The sequence below is a fragment of the Pagrus pagrus genome (assembly GCF_965226575.1).
Source record: "Pagrus pagrus genome assembly, chromosome: 2".
Classification (NCBI taxonomy): domain Eukaryota; kingdom Metazoa; phylum Chordata; class Actinopteri; order Spariformes; family Sparidae; genus Pagrus; species Pagrus pagrus.
Genome location: NC_140186.1, coordinates 13,931,200 through 13,952,870, shown reverse-complemented (window position 1 = coordinate 13,952,870; position 21,671 = coordinate 13,931,200). Strand labels below are relative to the sequence as shown.

The window sequence follows — 21,671 nt, the reverse complement described above, 5'->3', positions numbered from 1 at the left end:
TATTCAACTACTTTCAGTCAACTATTAATTGCAATAACACCTGGATTCATTGTAATGGCTGACTCAACATGTGTTTCTAAATCAAATCCATTAACCCTTGTTAAAACAAACAAACAAACAAACAAACAAACAAACAAATCCCCCTGGTGACAGCAAGATGTATCCCCTGGTGCACAATACTCACAGTCTGTCTCCATGTATGGAGTTGCTGTTTCCCTCGTTAATGCACTCTCCTCTCTGCGGGACATTAAGGTAAGTGCTGAGGTATGCAGAATGCGTCACGTGACCGTGCCTGCACGTGAGTTTGGACATCGTTAACTCTCCATGGTGCTGAAATAACCTCATTTATAGCGTTTCAGTGTGGTTTTGCTGTTTGTGTTGATCTCCTCAGCCTGAAAATCACTTTTTTTTTAAATGTTGTTTTTTGTTTTAAACACAAATAAATATTAAATACACGTCCGCACATTCATTTTAACAGCCTTCCCCATTCTATTGTGATTACTGACGAGTCGATGTTTTTGTTTTTTTCCTCCCCTGTCCGAAACTGAAGCAGCCTTCCGGGACGCAGCTGCAGCCGTATCAGCCTGTGTCAGGGCTTTCCTCTGTACTGCTGCATTTTGATGTCGCCCAGGCGGGTTAAAGCTGCTGCCAGCGCCGACCTCGGTCTCATTTACTATTATTAATGTCCAAGAGGCAACATGGCATACACAAAGCAGTGGCTTCTGGCCGGGATTGCGCTTCTGTTTATTTCTGGAGCGGCTGAATCTAAAAGGAATTTCAAATGTCCTTCAGGATGCTCCTGTACCAAGGAGACCATCATCTGCGTCGGCACCTCACACATCCCGCGGACTATACCGAGCGAGATCAACTCCCTGTGAGTAACCAGTCGTGTTTGTTGGATTATTTTATCAATAAAGCACAGGGCAATCAATGCTGCGTTCAAGGAGACGCTTCCCTTGCTGCTCTGTGCCTCCCTGCAGAGTTAGCACCTGATGTGTCTGGTACAGAGTGTGTACAACATGTCCCACTCCTAGTTAAGACTCTGATTTATGTGTTTCTTCCAACAGGAGCATGGTAAATGGATCTATCTCTGAAGTCACAGAGGGAATGTTTGCACTCATGCCCTCTCTTCAGCTGCTGTAAGTGCGCGTGAAACTCTCATTAATCAGTCGGTTGATCAGCAGTTGACATTTCAGGGCTTAGTTGTACAGATGAAAACTAAAAAACACAGATTTTCAGTCAGAAAAAGGCAAAAGTGCCAAAAATAGAAGTTTGAATCTTCGGTTTAATCAGTTGTTGGGTTTGTTTTTCTTTTACAGACTTCTAAATGCAAATTCTATGACCACAATCAAAGATGATGCTTTTTCTGGCCTCCCACATCTGGAATATTTGTGAGTGTCGTCTGATTCATTTACCGCTTTCTTTATGTAACATAATGCAACAACATTATGTAATGTTTTGTGGTTTCCTTTATAATTATTTAGCATAAATATATCACAATTCAGTGCATGACAGCTGACTTGATTACACCACATAATGTACATTACAAGATGTATTGCATCATGCTGTTAATACAATCATTTCCCAGTCTTACCCCACCAGCCCCATCAATGGGCCTGAAATAATAGTAATAAGCATAATATTCTGATGTGCTCAACTAACAAAATCTACAGATGTATATCCTCCTGAGGTGATAAAGTATATGACATGTTCATATTTCACTTCTCCACACTGATGACTCCATTTGTTGACTCACTGAACAGATTCATCGAAGGAAACAAGATTGAGACGATCACCAAGAACGCCTTCCGAGGTCTGCGAGATTTGACTCATCTGTGAGTCTGCTGTCATCTTCTTCACCGTCTGCAGCACCGACACCTTGTTATCACAGAGACAGACTCGTGTTACAAGTCGAAAAAAGGCTTAAAGATGACAATAATGTGCATCTCTATGGTCTCTCTGTGTGTCTCTGGTTTAGATCGCTTGCCAACAACAAGATGAGGTTTCTGCCAAGAGATCTGTTTTTTGACTTGGATTCGTTGCTGGAACTGTGAGTAAGCAGTTGTGGTGTCAGCAGTGTGTGTTTGTGTGAGAGAGAGGGTGTGTGTGTGTGTGTGTGTGTGTGTGTGTGTGTGTGTGTGTGTGTGTGTGTCTTTTTCCATACTGCACTCCTAAGTGAAGCTGACTCAGGCTGTGTTTTGTGTTTGGCAGCATTAAACCCCACAAGAATGATATTGTGGATGTCATAAATATTAAGATTGTGTCTCTCTCCTCCACTTTATACACCACAACGTACTGATGAATTTTATTTGTTGATAGAATTGTTGTTTTGATTGTCACTTAAAATACACTTCATTAAGAAACAATGCACAAATTGTCATCGGTAAACAATAGTCAGGGATAAACTGTGAGAACAATCTTTTTTGTAAAATGATTCATGTATGTGACCACTGCAATGCTTTATAATCAGGCTGAACCAATATTTTTTCCTGCAAAACTCAAATTTTGTTTTTTATCCTGCAGGATCACAATTTAGTTCATCATAATGTGTTCAGACTATCATGGAGCAGGTGTAAGATTGAATTTGACTTTGTTTTAACACCTTTAATGACTCACTGCCCTGTCTCAAGCTCTAAAGAAACCATGTTACATATTTTATTTTGCAGTTGATGCGTCCAAGCTGATATTGCAGATAGTGATGATCTCCTCTGTCTTATATCAGGGATCTGCGCGGCAACTCTTTCCAGTGCAACTGTGAGAACAAGTGGCTGATGACATGGCTGAAAAACACAAACGCCACAGTATCAGATGTCTTCTGCGCAGGGCCCAGTGACATGAAGGGCAAGCGGCTCAATGACCTTCCTATCCCGCCCGGCGGCTGCATCTCTACAGGTGAAATGAGAAGCACACTATGAAAATCAATTATTATGAGTCACAGGCCGAACACTGAACATGTCATGTTAAAAAAGAAAAAGAAGAGAGAAAGGAAGGAAGAAAGAAAGAAATCAGTAAAACCGTTAAATAATTCAACAAGACACTTACATGTGCTGCTCTGCACTCAAAAAGAAACAAATAATATGTTTACCTCCTTAAACACCCATGCATATTTAAGCTACACACACACACACACACACACACACACACACACACACACACACACACACACACACACACACAAAGAACAAGACTAAGAAACAATAAGAGTCCACAGCGCCAGACCAGCGCCTCTGTGAGGCACAGCAGTGCTTTGAGCTAAGTGCTGACGTCAGCATGCTAACATTGACGGTAAATATTGAGTAGGTATCATATAAACTGCGTTCACCATCTTAGTTTTGCAGGAATCATGCTAACATCTGCAAATTAGCACTAAACAGGAAGTACAACTGAGGCTGATGGGAATGCCTTTAGTTTTTTAAGGTATGTCATAAGTTATCGGACATTGACATTTGGACCTGATGAGGGCACATGAGGAGATGTCAGAGGATGACCAAAGTTAATACAGTTTATCAAGCGGGGGACACGAATGTGTGTAGTAAATTTCTTGGCAACCAAAATAACAAATCTCATCCTCATGGTGACGCTGAACAAAAATGCTGCTAACGCGGCTAAAAATATAGATACTAAAATATGAAAACGGAAGAAAAATCAATCTCAGTTGTAAATCTTCAGCATAATATTGTTTTGCAGCTATCATGTTTGTCTGTTTGAGATTATTAGTAGATAGAAAACAGAATGTATACATACATGGATACATGTATCCATATGCTGTATGGATACATGTATCCATGTATGTGTCATATAATATAATACGTGTAATATTACTTTGTTGTAAAAGTCTATAATGATCAAAAATAGTTTATTTCTGTAAAAAGGAGTGCTTGTTTCCTCAGAAAATAAGAAAAATATATAACACGAAACAAGTGTTATTTTCACAATTATCACATTTATTTCATAATCATGGACAGAACAATTATCAATGCACTGTGAACAGACAAGGAAAATCATTGCATAATACTGACTTAGCTCACAAGAATAACATTAAAAAGTATGCTGTATGAAAAACCATTTATTAAACACAAAATATGATATCCATAACTCCGCACAGAGTCATCCAGAAGCTTTTCACTGCATGAAAAATGTAATTTAAGCAGTGAGGATCTAAGTGTCGCCTCTTTCACTTTGTCAGCAGGTCTAGCAGTTTCTGTTTTTGTCTGCATTTCACAGACTTTGTGCGTCATCAGTCCATTCCCATTCAGTCCATGTCAGCGGACATCTTCTCCTTTAAAGAGGACATCTACGTGGCGATGGCTGCCCCCAACTCTAACAGCTGTGTGGTGATGGAGTGGGATCACATCGAAATGAATTTCAGGAAATTTGACAATATCACAGGTTTGACAAGATACATCCAACGTCTTTCTTTTTAAAAGACAAGTCTGGTGATATGTTATATTTTTTCTTATAGTCAGATAATCTAACAATGACCAAGAGCATCAAATGTGTATTAATCCGCAGCTGAAAATAGTCCCCTACAAAGTAACTGCTAAAAACTACAGTGCCCAGCTGTTTATGGCAGTTTTAATTTAGTCCTTTATTTATTTATTTTTTAAATGAAGACATACACTTATAATGTGTGTTTAAACATTTCTAACTTCAGTAGGAACCAGTGGGCTCGAGGTAGAGACAAGCTGGCAGGGGAAGTTAAGGTGTTAAGAGACGGACTAACTAATTGTTGGTTTTGGTCTTTTCACAGGATTTGTTGACAATAACAAACATTAAGAATAATGTCACCCTTATAAAGACTATTTACGAGAACAACTCCATGTTATTGTTTCTGAGTCAGCTAAAGGAACAATTCACTTAACATATGGTGAAGTTTCGTAGTCACGAAACATTTCTGGAGCTTCATAGCAAAACATCATGCAGCATTTTCCTAAACAACTGAATTAGATGGAGACTTGTTTTAAAATGTAAAAAACTACAGACAAAACACGTGAAATGGCTCCACACAGCTTGTCTGGTGTGATCGAAGTCTTTGGAAGCTCCGAAATCCCAAATTGATTTGAAAAGACATAATTTACACTTTTTTAAGATGAAATTTTAACTATAGCCACCTGAAGTGGGTGCACAGGCTCAACTGTGGATTGAGTTGGAAATAACGTCTTCTTAAAACAATTTGGGATTTCGGGGCTTCAGGAGGCTAGGGTTACTCTGAACGAGCTGTATGCAGACATTTTGTGTTCATTATTATCGTTTTTTTATGTTTTAACATACTTCTGCTAAGGCGAATGTCTTGCTGTGAGGTTCCTTTAATGATCCACTCAAATTTGATTTTCTGTGTTGTGACAACTTTTTTATCCTCACAGGGAAGTCTGTTGTTGGATGCAAGTCGGTTCTGATCGACAACCACGTCCTGATAATTGTCACGCAGCTCTTTGGCGGCTCCCATATTTACAAGTTTGACGATCAGCAAAACAAGTTCACAAAGTTTCAAACTATCGAGGTCTTCAACATCTCGAAGCCAAATGACATTGAGGTCTTCCAAATGGACGGTGAATGGTACTTTGTGATTGTGGACAGCTCCAAGGCGGGTTTGTCTACTCTGTACAAGTGGACTGACCAACCAGACCGCAATGAAACTGGTTTCTACTCGTACCAGTTCCTCCACGAGTGGTTTCGGGATACAGATGCTGAGTTTGTGGAGGTGGACGGGAAGTCCTACCTCATCATAGCCAGTCGCTCTCAGCCACCTGTCATCTTCCTTTGGAACAAGAGCACCCTGAAGTTCATACTTCACGGTGAAATCCCGCATGTCGACGATGTGGTGGCGGTCAAAGCCTTCCGGGTGGAGAACGAGCTGTATCTGGCCATGACGTGCTACATCGGTGACTCCAAAGTCCTCAAGTGGGCCAATAAGGTGTTCACTGAGGTGCAGGCTCTGCCCTCTCGAGGAGCGATGATCCTCCAACCTTTCACCTTCACAGACAGGCACTACCTTGCTCTGGGCAGCGATTACTCCTTCACACAGATCTATCTCTGGGATGTGGAGACCAAAGAGTTTCACAAGTTCAAGGACATTTATGTGCAGTCGCCCCGTACATTCACAGCAGTGACCACCGACCGGAGGAATTTCATCTTCTCCTCCAGCTTCAAGGGCAAATCGATGGTTTTTGAGCATGTTATTGTAGATTTAAGCTTATAATGTGTCGCAAAATAATGACTAATCAAATTATCAGTTGGTCATTTCCATCACTATTGCGTGTATGCTGCAAAGGAGTCTCAATGCTGTGTATCTTCCTTGTGCAAGTAGATATATCTTTCTTGGTTTGAGATTAACTTCTTTCTGCAACTAATGTGCTTTTCTAGAAATTATGGAGGTATGGTTTATGATAGAACCCAAGAAGTTTTGCTCAGAACTGAAGGTTGACAGAAATATAAAACAATGCCAAACTTTGAAATGTACAGCATGACGAGACTTTAATTTTAATGCTAGATATTATCTTAAAAAGTGTTGGCTAATTCTGTCAAGCAAACAACGGCCGAGCCGAGGGATGTGACTGAAGTTGTTATGTGAAAACGAAAAGAGAGCTCAAACTCCTCTGACTTTCACATCTCCCCACACCTTGCCAAATTGCTTGTGGAGAAGGTGATTGTTGGATTGTCAGCTTCGGAAAATTACAGAAGTTGACAGATGTAGTGCAAAACATGTGGGTGTTGAAAAGATGTTGGGAGGTTGAGGTTTCAGATGCTCAGCCTGAAAACTGTTTAGCTTCACCACTACAACTAAAAAATTAAAAAGAAAATGACAATAACTTTCCCTAAAATACTCATTGGAGTGATTTCTTTAAAGGAGACATATTATGCTCATTTTCAGGTTAGCTCTAGAATAGATTTACATGCCTTAATGCTAAAAAAACACATCAGTTTTCTCAGACTGTCCAGTGCTGCAGCACTGTATTCCCCAACTGTCTAAACTCCTGTGTCTTTATGGCCCAAACCTGAATACCCAGTCCCAGTGCTCTGATTGGTCGGCTCACACAAGTCTGAGCCAGCACTGCTAACACTGTCTCCAGTCGGTTCTGTCCTGTTTTCAGCTTCAGGAGCGGTGTTTTCTCGTGGGAGAGAGGAGCTCTTTTTAACTTTCAAGAACTTTTACGTGAAAAAAAACTTATACAACACACTGAAAGAAAGGAAAAAGCATAATCGGTCTCCTTTAAGAGAACTGGGACTTGTGACGACATTTCATCACAGTAACTGTCATGACTGGTGATTTAAATGTGCATGAAACAGGTTTTCTTCAAACTTCTTTTACAGCAGAATGTATCAGCTAACTTACTATCATGAGCTTTAAGCCTAACTGTACAATATTTATATCTAGCTACTGTATGAACAGAGTGCCTGATTAGTGGCAAAACAAAATGCAATTTACTCCCGATTCCTATGCAAAGTGTATAATACTGAATGTTGCTCTGATTACAATCATGAGGTTAATTGTGTGCTGCTATCTGACTTTGAAATGACATTTACTTGGTCCTAGGACACAAATGTGTGCTCTTTTCTTTACTGTTCTTTTGATATTTTTCATGTATTGTACAGATTTAATCACGGTCGGTTCAATCAGAGTCTTTCACAGGCTTGAAATGAACTTTTCACACACATAACAATGGCATGATGTGCAAATTAGGCTGTTTTATCAGCTGAACATGACAAAATGCTAACAAGATCTAGCATAGGCGATATGTTTTTGTTAGCAAAAACAAAATACATCATTGCACTTGTATCTATCCTCGTGTCCTGCCTTACAATGTTGTAAATCTTTTCCACTCTACTAACATAAACTAATGATTACGAGCTGATCTTTTACAAAACGCTTCACCAACAACCTTAAGGCTTATAAAAGAATGGGTTTGTTCAATTGCATTAAAGAACATTTAACCACATGTGTTGTCTTGTCCCTGACTCTGTCCTCCAGTCTTGGCAGATGCACAGACTGTGAAACGTGACCATAAAGCAAAGGCAAAGTGCTTCAGACAGCAGGTCTGAAATTGATAGTCATGTCAGCAGCTGACGTCTGAGACAGCAGCTTCTTTCAGCTGCAACAACAGACGTAATTATATGGTTTATTTAAGAGGACAGGAGAGGAAGGTTTATAATTGCTGCTTACACTTTTCCAAAGTATTTTGCGATTCAGTCTGTCAAGAGAGGATGTTCCTGTTCAATATCACATGGATACTTTTAAGACAGAGTCTGTTGTTGTCATTCAGAGTTGAAGTATAAAGTGATTGATGTCACAGTAAAAGCCTCTTGAGGTAAAGCCTCGGTAAATCTGCCCATAGCCCGCATACCGTCCATTATGTCCCATCGACGGTAGCAATTATTTACAGAGCGAGCAGGATGTGTATACTTTCAAGTTTCACCACATTCTGGGAAAACGTCTAATGCACAAACAGCATTATTGTAGTCATTGTCAAATATGAATGAAATGGAAAAAGCCAAATGTTACAGCTTGTTATTCATTCTTGTGCACACTATGAGACATGAAACACTCACAGCACAGTGACACTACAAACATATGATTATTCTATAATATATGATGCATTACTGTTGATTAAACCACCCAATAGTATATAAAATGATTAAAAAGAGTGTTTGTTCTTCTTCTCTGTGATTATTGGCTGCTCCCAAAACAACTGTAAAGGTGCATACCACCACTTACTGTGTGTAGATGCTGCACTTGTTAAGACAACAAAAGCCATTTGGCTTTGTATTAATGGCTACATTTATCGACGATAATTTCTTTTTTTGCCAATAATCGATAATGTAAATTTTCCATTTATCTGTCCGATATATATCGTGCATCCCAGAATATAGACATCAAAAAGAAGATTTCAAGGTATCGTAAATGCTCATTGTCCTTATGGCTTAATTTCATATCATGTTTGAACTGGGGAATATATGGAGGCCTCTTAGCCTCTTAGACTTGCATTTATGGATAAAAAACGCATAAATACAGATTAAAATATTTAAAATATATGCAAGAGTTCTTCCTAGATCGTTTTCGTCATAAAGGAAGGTGATATGTCTTTTCTTCAAGTTAACCTCGGCCCCAGATAACATTTCCATAAATGCATCCATAAACGAGTTCCCAGTTTAACGAGGGTTCCCAAACGCGTCGTGACGTGACTCTGACGTCACGACGGGCGGAAGTGATGCAGACGGTGTTCCTCGATCGGCTAATCCGTTTTGATGATGCGAAATGTCTGGAAATCTGACCAGCAAAAAACAACACGGTGATGCTCGTGTGAAACTCACTCTGCGTCATTTTTATTAACACATTATTATTATTTTTTTAATTGTTTGTGCGGAGATGGATCCGTCCAGGAGGAGCGAGAGCGACTGGCAGGGGCTGCTCAACGAGGTGAGACTGTGGAGACCTTTAGAGAGGAGACGAGCGTCAGGATATTATCACTGTACTGTCCGCTCAGGTTGTGCACCAGCAGCTGGAAATGGGTTTGTTTTTTAAATGTCCTGTCTGCCCTCCAGTCTGCAGCTTGCAGGCGAGTTTATGTTGTATGTTCAGATGAAACAGAGTAAACAGGATTAACTGATCAACCTGCTTTGGTGTCAGCAGCCTGTGGGGAATGTAGATAAGGAAGTAGGTTTGTTTTTCTCCCTGTTGTACCTGCAGCAGAGACCTGTGAAACAGTATGTGCCACACTGCAGGTGTGCTGTCTGCTCGCTGGTTATTACTGATAATCTGTCACGATCAATACATTTAGATGGCAGCTCACGATAAGTTGACAGCATGGAGCCCATCTAATGTGATAGAAGCAATTAGTGGAGACTTTAGTTGACACCAGCCCTGATAATTGATTAATCATTTAATTAGTTTATGAGCAAAATGGCCAAACCTCCACTTGTTTCAGGTTCTCAAATGTGAGGATCAGCTGTTTTCCTTTATTGTATATACTCTGAGAACATGCGGTATTTTCCCAAATGTTTCCAACATTTGTTAGGCTTTACAATTAATCAAATACATGGTTTAAAGATTAATCAACAAGGAAAATAATCAGCTGTTGCCACTTTAACCTGTTAAGAACTAGCTTCTGTTTGGGATCTCGGCACTACTGGGAAAGTGACTTGCCCATAATTAACAGAGTGTATCTCTGCAACTACAAGGTCTATCTGAATGAGTAAAGGTGTTTCATAATAAAGGGAACGCTTGAAATATGTGTTCAGATGTGTAAGTGTAAGTATACATGTCACTGGGTCTGAGTAAATGAAGTTGGCACAGAGCATACACAATCACAGAATGATTTTAGAATTTAGATTGAATATCTCTGAGGAGTGACGCAGCTGCAGCTCCAAACCGTAGCAAAACATCTGAACATCACCTCTGCTGACCTTTATGCTAGTAAACTGAATCAGAGCAAAATTAAAGAGGCTTTGGTACAGAGCACTCAGGCAGAATCTCCAAATGTGCCATTTTGCCACATTTTAACTTATGTGTTACCAAGTTGGGCTCCACTTGAGTTTAACAGTTTAATCAAGACCATGACAAATATCGATGTAAGTCAGAAGCAGGTCTATGTGGTTATTTTATTATAACTTATCTAATATAACTATCTTCTTGTAAACTATGTAAATATGTTTTTTCTCTGTATTTGACACATGATATGTAGCATTAAGTGATTATTCAGTCACAATTTATCTCTAACATTTGGTGAAAGTAAAGCGACAGACAGCACTTCTACCACCAAAACAATTTTTAGACATTTATCTATTTTATTTGTCTGCTTTTGTGAATCATCTGTGAAGACTACAGTAAACCCATCACCAGCATCAACACCTTCGGTCCACATGAGTAAAGGTGTTTTCACAATGAGTGGAGGAATTTAAAAAAAATTAGACTTCAGCTTTTCAGTTTTACAGCCAAGTCATCTCTAATCAAAGTGCTCTAGGACTAATGAATGCCTCATTAAAGAGCTCAGATTGTTCTGCAAATGTAGATATAGTACAAAAAAATAACCTTAGACGCCAGAGGTTTAATAAACAACAAACAAATTAACATGAAGTTTTTTGGCTGTGGTAGATTTCCTTGCCCGTATCATTCAATATTCCTTTAACTTCTTTTACTTTCTCCTTCTCACACACAGTTCGTGATATGTAAGCGGAAGTTGGAGAGTAAGAAAGAAGCTCTCCTGATTCTGTCTAAAGAGCTGGACACCTGCCAGCAGGAGAGAGATCAGTACAAACTGATGGCCAACCAGCTGCGAGAGCGACACCAAGGACTCAAGAAGAAGTACAGAGAACTCATTGTAAGCCATCCCTGTGCGTCCTAAAGATGCATTGTTACTATTATAATAGGAAACAGAATGGAGAATAAAAATTGTCATTGTCTGTTGTCCACATTTAATGACAGTTTCCCTTGTTTTTTATGACTAATAGGATGGAGATCCCTCTCTGCCTCCTGAGAAAAGGAATCAGGTAGGTTGATTTTAACCTGCACATGTTTTTTTTCGACCATTTTAGATTAAAAGACAGGGGGAGCGTGTTTACACAAAGCCCTTGTTGTTTGCAGCTTTAAATGTCAGTCATTTAATGGCTGCATTAAGCCTGTGTGGTCTCGCTCATGTGACCTCATGTTTATGTGTCGTTCAGGTGAATTTAGCTCAGCTGCTGAGAGACTCCAGAGAGAAGAGCAGCCAACTTTCTGAGGAGGTGAAGGAGCTGAAACAACGACTGGCAGAAGCCCAGGGTGATAACAAGGTACCGTGTCATACTGTGCATCATACTGAATACAGTTAAAATAGGTTGTATGTTTATAATGTGTTGTATGTTTCCCTTTCTGTGTCTTCTTATTCTTTAATATATCTCCAACTTGTCTCAATATTCCAGTCACAGGTTGTAAAACTGGGTCTCTTTGTCCCAACAGCTTCTACGGATGACCATCACCAAACAGAGGCTGGGAGACGAGGAGGTCGGCGCTCGACACTTTCCCGCACATGAACGAGAGGATCTGGTCAAACAGTTGGAGAGAGCTCGAGAGCAGGTCACAACAGTTCTCTGTTAATATATAACTTCACCTCTGCTTTTATAGATGTTGCACATTTAAATCTATAATGAAACACCATATTGATTATATATATTTAGAGTAAGTAACTAGATCATTATAACAACTGATATTCTGAAAGGTTAGTGTTTTCTACATGTGAGGTTTCACATTTCAGGCATCTGTTTTTACATTAAACTCAAAACCTGTTTAAGTAAAATACTGTGCCGGCCCTTAAAGATTCACTATTCCTACGATAAGTACAGAAAGGCTCTCTCAGAAGCACAGGGGCACAACTTAATGTGATGTATGACTTATTAATGATTATAAGTGAAAAGCGTGTCAAATATTGTGTAAGAGAAAAGAATGAAACCACAAGCAATTCAGGTGATAATTTTCTTCAAATTGTCACAAAAATATAGAAATATAAGCAGATGAAATACTGTTCGATAATAATCAAGACAAAAACTGCATCATTGGTAGATGAAATCACGGCTCGCGCACTAACGCGGTGTGTTTTGTGTCACTGTAGAACGAGGTTCTGGAGCACAGCATGAAGTCGCTCACGGACGAGCTGCAGGACGTTCGGGCAGAGCGTGACGTGTTTCAGCAGAAGGCTCATCGCCTCAACGTCGAGATGAACCACATCGTGGGCAACGATGAGATACGGATATTAGACATCGACGCTCTCTGCATGGAGAACAGGTCCGTCACTTCAAAATAGTTGGACAGTGTCTGCAGCAATGTCCACAGTTAAAGGAACAATTTCTAAGTTCTGCATGAGTCTGGTATACTGTTGAAACACTTAATAATGTATATATTTATGTCAATATTCAAGTACTGTATATAGCTATAACATAAACGAGATCACTATGTAAGGATATTTTAACTTTATGGAGTCATAACTGCGAAGGCTTGGAACTGATGACGTTTAACAATCTTTCAGGTATTTGCATCAACGGTTCAGTCAACTGCAAGAAGAAATCAACCTACTCAAGACAAATCTCATGAAGTACAAGGTAGCTTCATTTTTATTTTTTTGTCACTTTTATTTCTCATTTGTTTCTTTAACTTATTCCCTTCTCAACTCCATGAAAACATTGCCACTTTTAGTTTTCTAAATGTTTGTGGATATGGAGTTATTGTAAAGACTATTGCATTTATAGATTTTTTTTTTCTAGAAACAGAAACCTCTAACACTCATTAATGTATTTTCGCTGACAGAGCGCCCTGGAGTGCAGAAAAAACTCTAAAATCGGTGGGAAAGCCAACAGTAGCGCACTGACTGGGGTGCTCTCCGCTAAACAAGGTCAGAGGGGTTAAAACCTCTTATTGTTTATTGTGTACAATAGCGGTGGAGAAAACGAGCACGGTGTCTGTACTTCAACTGTGACTGATGATGTGTGTGCAGTGAAGGAGTTGTTACTGTCTGAAGAAAACGGCTGCAGTCTGCCGGTGACTCCTCAGTCCATCTCGGACCTCAAGTCTCTCGCCACGGCTCTGCTGGAAACCATCCACGAGAAGAACATGGTGATTCAGCACCAGCGCCAAATCAACAAGTACTCCCTCTCATACCTCATACTCTGTCTGTGTACTCCCTTTCTCGGCTCTAATTTGGACGCATCAATGAGAAGACGGAAATTCATTGTTTATTTTTTCTTTGAAGGATTCTTGGAACTCGAGTAGCAGAGCTGGAGAAGAAATTAAAAACATTAGAAATGTCCGGATTATGGAGCCTGCCAGGTAAAAATAAAGGAATAGACTGAAACTATTGTTTTTCATTGAAGCCTGTTTTCTACATACTGTTTACAATAATTTGATGTCTGTATGCTTTCTTCTTCTGTCCTTTTGCTTCTTGCTACCTGGAGGCCTGACTTATAATGTGTCTCTGGGAATATATGGAAGTATGTTCCTCACATGATCATCCTCTTTTTAACCTTTAAACTTCATCTTCTTCCATCACTTCTCATATCAGCCCAAGTTTCATTCAATCATTTCTATCCAATCCAGCAGTTTTTAGTATTGACTTTGTGACACGACAACATTTCTGCTGCTTTTCTGAAGACTGACTTTGGATAATGTTTTGTCATATTAGGGGGAAAAGACAGCATCATCCTGAATCCTCAGCAGGAACAGTCAGCAGAGTCTCCTGGACAAGAAGGTGAATATCCAAAAGGTGGGTTCAAGTTCACCTGTTTTTTATACGCATTTTCAATTTGTGCATAAAAGATTACTCGCTTGGGCGAGGTGGAAAAGTTAGTGGATAAAAATACAACGAAACAGAAACAGCGAATAAATTGTGACTTACATGAAACATGCGAGTTAAAACTGAAGCTTCATGACACGCTCCACTTGAGAGGTCTTCTTCAAATTAATACATGATACAAGCATAAATACTTTACCTTATTAACATCATGTTAGTGAGAAATGTAATCAGTAATCAATGTACTATAGAAAACATATCAGGATGTGAGAGGAGGAGGGGATAATGGTGTAAGGGTCAAAAAGTCACATGACTTCGCAACCTCACTTTCGTAAGGTTGTGATGTCACAACTACACAGTCACCACTCTCAGCTATGTTCTCAGTATGGCCGTGGTTGCAAAAACACCAGATGATGCAGAAACACAGTCAGTGGTGCCTGCTCAGGCTTGTGAGAGCTGACCAATCAGAGCAGTCTGGGCTCTCTGGGAGGGGGGGAGCTTAAACGAAACATTCAGACAGAGGATGAATAGAGGTGCTGCAGCAGAAAAATAATGCATTTTTGAGCATTAAAGCATGTAAACATTTTATTTTCCTTCACCCTGAATAAAAGTATGAACCTGAAAAATGTTACCGTTAAATCTTCCATTCTTACAGGTGACGAAGGAACAGAAAAATTAGCGGTCGATCAGCAGAGCTCCACAGAGGTCCCAAACCAAGAGACTGGACCGGCAGCTGTGTCAGGTGGTGGAGAGGAACTGAACGAGGAGGAGCCATCACCGCCGAGTGAGGGGACGTGCCAGCAGAACTCCTCGTACCAGTCAGCTGAGGAAGAGCCAGAGACACCAGACAGCCAAGAGTGTAATGACAGCGATCGATCACAGATCACAATCGATTTAACGGCTTTAACGAGTCACCAGTCAAAAGAAGAGGAGTGTCTGAGCGATTGTCCTCCCACAGAGCCCGATGTGAGCACACAACAACTGTCAGACTTCAGCCACTTACAGGAAACTTTAGAGAACTCAGGAGGAGGAGAGGATGAGTCAGACGAATGCACTGACGGGGTGGAAACTGTTGAGATGGCGTGTATCATTACAGAGGAAGATACTGATATCGCTGCATCCACCGCTGCTGCTGTGAGTTCTGCTGAAGAGCAAGAGGACGTCCAGTCAAACCAGGAGAGAGAGCTTTCAGATGAGACAGATGTTTGTGTTCGTCAGGAAATCTTAGGACAGGAAATAAAGGCATGAATGTCACGTTTAAAATATGATAGCACTTTATTCATTTTTAGATATAATGAGAAAAATCTGGAGAAACTGACATTAACGACCACCAGGTTTCATAATAATTTACTGTAAATCCAACAAATATGAAAACCAATTATGGGGACACTCAATTTAGTGGGACTTTTCTCAGTCATCAACCCTGTTAAAGTAGGAAGAATGACTCGTAACACACCTAAAAAATCTTAGTGTTAGCTGTCTGATAACTGGTTATCAAACTTGTTCCCTCACTTTTTAAGAGCCTCGTGTAGATTAACCTGTTAAACGGATAAATGACATTGAATGGCCCAAAGTATGTGGACACCAGAACATAGCACAATATAAAATAATGTGATTGTTTAACATGAATATGCTGCTACAACATCCTGCACTCTGCTGGGATTGTTCTTACACAAACATGGCAAGAAGCAAGACATCTGTGCAGGTTAGTCAAGTTCTTCAAGTTCTTCCAAACCAAACTGAGGGGATAAAAACATTTATTTTACTGTCATGTTGAAGCAGGAAAAGGTCAAACACAAACTGCCGGACACCAAACATTGTGGATGTGTCAGAGGTGGAGAAGTGATGGTTTATGGTGATTTAAAAGTAGCAGAAAAGGGCTATGATTGTAGCTGATATGGCTGTGATAATTAGGTTTTTCTTCCTTTGATCATAACATTTCAGTCTTCGATCATTTCCTTGTGTCCACATTGAGTTTTTCAGTCAGTGTGAGAATTCCCACAACATAACAGTGAAGGAGAATGTGATAAGTGTTACATTTCTGCTGTTGACTCTTGAAAGACACTGATTCCAGCTTTGTTTCATATAGAAATGAATTCAAGATTAAGGACAAAGTGCAGTTGATGCCAGCAGAAACATTGTCCTTTATCTTTCTACCTCTCTCCACGCTCCCCCTTTTGACTTTAAAGAAACCTACTGTATTGATCACTACATCAACAAACAGACATTCAATTGTTGTAAATGTTTAAGCTAAGCAGCAGCTTTATAATGCCAACATTTCCCAACAGCTTCTTCTTTTATACTTGGCAAATTTACCCATCCTGCTTTTTTTGCTAGCAGGTTTTGTCCAGGAGCTGCTGTCATTTAGTTTAAGACTATACATCCTTTATATGAGTTTTTATTTTTAATCATAATAACACAATATTATAAGACGTGTATAAAATGCTGCATGACAATTGTAAAAGTCATTGATTAAAAATGATTGCGTTTTCTTCTTTAAGCCATGCTTTTATTTCTTTCCTTGACAGACAGACAAACATTTGATGCTTTACAAGAATTTGTCAGTTGAACCAAAAGATCTTAATTAAAAGTACATTTACAGCTACAGCTATTAGTCTGTAACACAACGAGGCCACAGCCTCTAGATTACCAGCACTGATGTCTTTGTGTTTTTGTGGTGAATAATAGTATCCGCTCACCAGATAGAAATTACATAGAGCCGTGTGTGTTTATGTGTTCATTGTGTACAAAATGTATTTATTTCTGCAAAATAAATAATTTTCACCTACTGGTTTGTTGTATGTGATGAAGGTGCTTTGAGCTAAATGCTAATATCAGCATGCTAACATATTCGCAGTGACAATGATAACATTCTGATGATGCATGCACATGTGGGTTAGGTTAGCATGCTAACAAACATTAAACAGAGTACAGCAGAGGCTGATGGAAATGTGAGTTTTGCAGGTATTTGGTCCTAAACTAACTAACTTGGACAAATTTAAAGCAACATTATGTAACTTTTGACTTAAAATAACAGATTCAAGATCATTTTGATGGGACAGTGTCTCAGTGTCTGACAAATTGTTACAGACCTGTGAACTTTGGGGGGCGCTAAATCACACAAAATGCCAATTTCTACATAATGTTGCTTTAACTTTTGACCCTTATAGCACTATAGGAAGAATCGGTGACACGATAAGTCAGTAGGATTCTTCCTCTAGGAATCATAGATTTTTCTACACAAACTTATGCCCATGGATGTTGACATATCTATTCTGGGCAAAGGTCGTGGAAAAGTTGAAATTGGCCCAGACCAATTCTGTCTGCAAAAATAGTATCCGCTCACCAGATAGAAATTACATAGAGCCATGTGTGTTTATGTGTTCATTGTGTGCAAAATGTATTTATTTCTGTTGGCAAAATACAATGTATTCAATGAATGAATGAAATCAAAGGAAAAATCTTTCCGCTGGCCTGCAGTATATACCGCTGTTGTAAGATTAATTACTCCTCATCCTCCTGGTATACAGTTTATGGTGCGAATTCCAGAGCTTGGGGGATGAAATCCCAATGATGCAGCAGCCGAGCCTCCTTCCTGCGTTCCCATGCAGCAGACTCCCAGCATCCCCACCACGGCCTAAGTCATCTATCTTCTCATGGATCACCACTGCTCGTCCAACCACAGACATCCCTCCAAACATCGTTGCCTCTGATTCTATCATGGCGTTGATTTTCCCTTGCTGGGCCTCAAAGTTACCAAAGTCTCCGGGGTGGTTGGGGTGATGTACACCGTGTGGGTTGTAGTGGCCCCCAGTGGAGTCACAGCCCTGGCTCAGGTCTCCGTACTGATGGATGTGCACCGCTCTGGGCTGAGGATCACCTTCTGTGGGGAAGCCACTGAACCGAAGCAGAACTTTGAGTTTTCCCTGAGGATAATCCTGCTTAAACAGCGCCTGACCGTACACTTTGGGCAGACCCTCAGCTAGTGAGGTGCTGGGTCTCATTTTGCAGGCTGCATACAGAGTGCCATTGTGCTGCGAGACCTCTGGTGGAGCCAAAGTGTCAGTGGTAGCCGAGACACATTGTTGACCTCCAGCCAGGAGAACCAACACTGCTCCCAATATACTCATAGACCTGAAAGAAATTAAACTTATTAGGACAATTCTTCATTTATTTTTTTTACTTAAAGGGTAACTCCACCAATTTTCCACATCAACGTGTTTGACAGCTGTTTGAGAGTACTTCCATGTACATGAAAAACATAGTATAAAGCCTTTAGTGGCTCCAGAGGAAGCTGCATGTAATCTGATAAATTGCCTCCAGTGATGTCACTCAATGGCTGAATTGCATAGTGGGTAATGTAGGCACATGGTTTTGAAAAGCAGTCCACTGCTCTATCATTGCACTCCTACAACACTGTTGGACTCATTACAGACAGTTTCAAAACAAATGATCGAAATCGACACAGCAGAGACAGATATCGCCTTTTTTAATACCACACATTCTTCTTCTTTTTCAAAACCTGCAGCCTACATTACCCACAATGCAAATTAGCCACTGAGTGACATCACTGGAGGCAGTTTATAGATTACATGAAGCTTCCTCTGGAGCCACAAAGGGCTTTACACAACTTTTTTCACATATTTAGTTGTATACTCACCAAGACCTGTAAATTGGTATTGGTACTACACCATAAAAATACTTTGCTACAGGTGAGAGGTGTCGCGATAACCATGAATATCTTGTATTTTGAGGGTCATTTATTTGCCAGAAAAGAGAGACAAACACCCACACTAAACAAATTTAGAGATGAATTTGAGTGCCAGCATTTTTTTATTTATTTCCGTTAGACATAATCGTGTAGTGAAAACCTGATATCGTGACAGCCAAATCACAGGTAAAAGTACTGCATTTAGTAGCATTGTCAGAAAAATGTACAGAAGTTGAAAAAAAAGCAATCATTACACAGAATAACTCTTTTCAGGGTTGTTTTGTTATTATCTATATCGGCTAATACATTGTGGGATTATAACTGATAATAAATTGATGCCTAATTGATAAACATGTAAGAAACGTTGAACATTTATGGTGGAGTTCATTTTAGCTGCTTTCTTTACAGCTGAGTGGATCAATTTGTGATGATCATATTTTAGTTGTATGTTTTGCGTCAAACATTTGTGATGGGGTACACTCCCCTAGTAAAGAGCAAGGTTGACTCAACTCCTCCCCCAACATATTCCCTAATCGAGGCCAAACTATAAGGCACCTGTGTGCCATGGTCCTGCCTCTGCTTCCTGCTGTGTCTCTGCTCGGTGTCCCAGTAATAACTTCATACACTTTACTGATGTTAAGAGTTTTTTCATTTGCTCATTAACCCTTTCTTTTCCCCCTCAGCAGTTCCAACCCCTGTCTGTTTATCTTGATTATTTTGATTATTGTTTAAAATAAAAACATTTAATTTACTTTATAACTCAAGTCTCTGCCCATTCAGTATGTACAACAAGAATTATCACATTAAAATTAATCAGTGAAATGAAGTTTGTGACTTTCCCCTTCTGTAAACAAAGAGTTGCACACATGTTATGTAATGCTGCCTCAGAAACGGGCCGCAGCGCAGTGACTGAGTTGGTTTGCAGCTTTGATTGTGCTCCTGTTGTCACAAAGGGTCAGCTCCCGTTGCACATCAAACTCTGCCATATGTCAGATAAATGCACAGTTATGCACACAACGTAACACATGAGGCTACACAGCGTTGAAGAGGAATAAGGAATAAGAGCACAGGCTGTTCTCATCACTACACAAACATGATGTCGCAGTGTTTTATCCTGCAAATAAAGTTAAACAGACACAGAGACACAGAGACCTGAGCAAACTGGACTCACCCGTGTGGACGCATGATCAGCACAAACTCTCCCTGCGGATCGCCTGAGCTGAGGAGTCCAGATGAAATGTTTTATAAAGTCTTGTATAAGCGTGTCAGGAGGCGTTGTTTAAAGAGGGTGGAGCTGAGATGTTCAAACACACGGGTACCGTTGATGTCAGCTGATTTTAGTTCATGATTCAAGACGTCAGCTGTTGTTCACTTTTCATTTTTGCAGCTGAGTCTTATTATCCCTTGTATTATGTTCGTTTCTCCCCCCTTACTTTGGTGTTCCCGGTCAAATTTGACCGGTCTGGTTTAACTGCTCTTAGATTAACACAAAAAACATCATTCAAACATAATCATCACCAAACTGTATTTAACACCTTTTAATGCTGTAAATAATGTATCCAACTAGTGATGAACATGAATAACTGCAGTGAATATCCAAAGAATAGACACTGAAAATTATAATAAGAATCAAAGCAGAGACCAAATTCACAGAACATCAGAAAATCAACATGAATTGTCCTCTCTCTCTCTCTCTCTCTCTCTCTCTCTCTCTCTCTGTGTGTGTGTGTGTGTGTGTGTGTGTGTGTGGTTGTGGTTGTGTGTGGGTGTGCATGGGGATGTTTTCCATCTTTTGGATGAACATAATCTAGTATTAACCCTTTCATTTCCTGTGCCGGTCATTTTTGACCGGGAACACCGCAGGTGTTACAAAGCTGATTGGACCACTCAAAATTCAATGAAAGTGGTGATCAACAATTTTATATGTTCAAATGTCTAGTGTGTAGGATATCATAAGGCCTTGAGGCAATCAGAGGAAAAATACAATTTTACTGGTATTATGAAGTTGTAAATCGGTCAGATTTGACCCGAACACCACAGGAGGATTATTCAGCCCCTGTCGCGCTTGAATCCTCGGATAAGTCTAAAAACATGCAGACTTGCAATTGTTAATTAGGCTTCATGTGAGCACAGAAAAACTCTGTTAAGGCGACTCTCCAAACAGCTGATGCATCAACAAACAAACTATGAGGACTTCCTAACTAACCTTCCTAACCAACAAATGTTGTATAAGTGAAGGCCTGACACTTGTTTTTCTTTAAAATGTCAAGCTCATATACTATGTCTACAAGACACTGTGTGCATATTATAATAAACTTTATGTACATAGCTCCTTTTAAAGCAGCCTAGAGACAATACTATGGAGCAAACACTCAACAGTCAAGCCAAGCACAAGGAAACCTTGTCTAAGGTGAGTTAAGACAAGAAGGCAGAACACCTTGTTGAAGGTATAGAAAATATATTAAACAAAAAATAAAAAAAATTAAATAACTGTAACTGTATGCATCTCCTTCATGTTGTATGTTCTTTGTATCATATGTGTTGAATAATTTAAATTCTGCACACATCTCCATTGAAACGATCACAAACACAGCCTGTTCCTCTGCACTACTTGTGGGTGTAAATGGCAGCACGCACTCCAGGCCAGCAGGGGGCGCCGGTGTGTTCTGCGCAGCCGCTGTGAAACCGATTTGAACGGGGGAAAACAG

The 21,671-nt window shown here is 39.9% G+C and overlaps 3 protein-coding genes across 5 annotated transcripts; 2 read left to right on the top strand and 1 right to left on the bottom strand.

Moving 5' to 3' along the window:
* Positions 1-584: 584 nt before the first annotated feature.
* Positions 585-7,937, top strand: LOC311270602 (leucine-rich repeat LGI family member 2-like). Its single transcript, XM_084375582.1, has 8 exons — positions 585-874; positions 1,068-1,139; positions 1,320-1,391; positions 1,764-1,835; positions 1,979-2,050; positions 2,723-2,892; positions 4,225-4,389; positions 5,364-7,937. The coding sequence occupies exons 1-8, from the start codon at positions 699-701 to the stop codon at positions 6,197-6,199; spliced, it is 1,635 nt and encodes a 544-aa protein (XP_084231708.1). The 5' UTR covers positions 585-698; the 3' UTR covers positions 6,200-7,937.
* Positions 7,938-9,219: 1,282 nt separating this feature from the next.
* Positions 9,220-17,043, top strand: LOC311274786 (coiled-coil domain-containing protein 149-like). Of its 3 annotated transcripts, XM_084382749.1 has the most exons (13): positions 9,220-9,415; positions 11,154-11,315; positions 11,446-11,484; positions 11,659-11,766; positions 11,933-12,049; positions 12,582-12,754; positions 12,996-13,068; positions 13,274-13,358; positions 13,461-13,608; positions 13,716-13,792; positions 13,918-13,953; positions 14,145-14,225; positions 14,908-17,043. In XM_084382749.1, the coding sequence occupies exons 1-13, from the start codon at positions 9,365-9,367 to the stop codon at positions 15,498-15,500; spliced, it is 1,743 nt and encodes a 580-aa protein (XP_084238875.1). In that variant the 5' UTR covers positions 9,220-9,364; the 3' UTR covers positions 15,501-17,043. The 3 variants fall into 3 exon arrangements, with proteins under 3 accessions (XP_084238875.1, XP_084238877.1, XP_084238876.1); XM_084382751.1 differs by lacking the exon at positions 13,918-13,953 and having other exon boundaries at positions 14,145-14,210; XM_084382750.1 differs by lacking the exon at positions 13,918-13,953.
* On the bottom strand, positions 15,571-20,250 carry LOC311274799 (extracellular superoxide dismutase [Cu-Zn]-like). Its single transcript, XM_084382781.1, has 2 exons — positions 20,135-20,250; positions 15,571-18,386 (listed from the first exon to the last, which is right to left on the bottom strand). The coding sequence occupies exons 1-2, from the start codon at positions 20,146-20,148 to the stop codon at positions 17,753-17,755; spliced, it is 648 nt and encodes a 215-aa protein (XP_084238907.1). The 5' UTR covers positions 20,149-20,250; the 3' UTR covers positions 15,571-17,752.
* Positions 20,251-21,671: the final 1,421 nt, after the last annotated feature.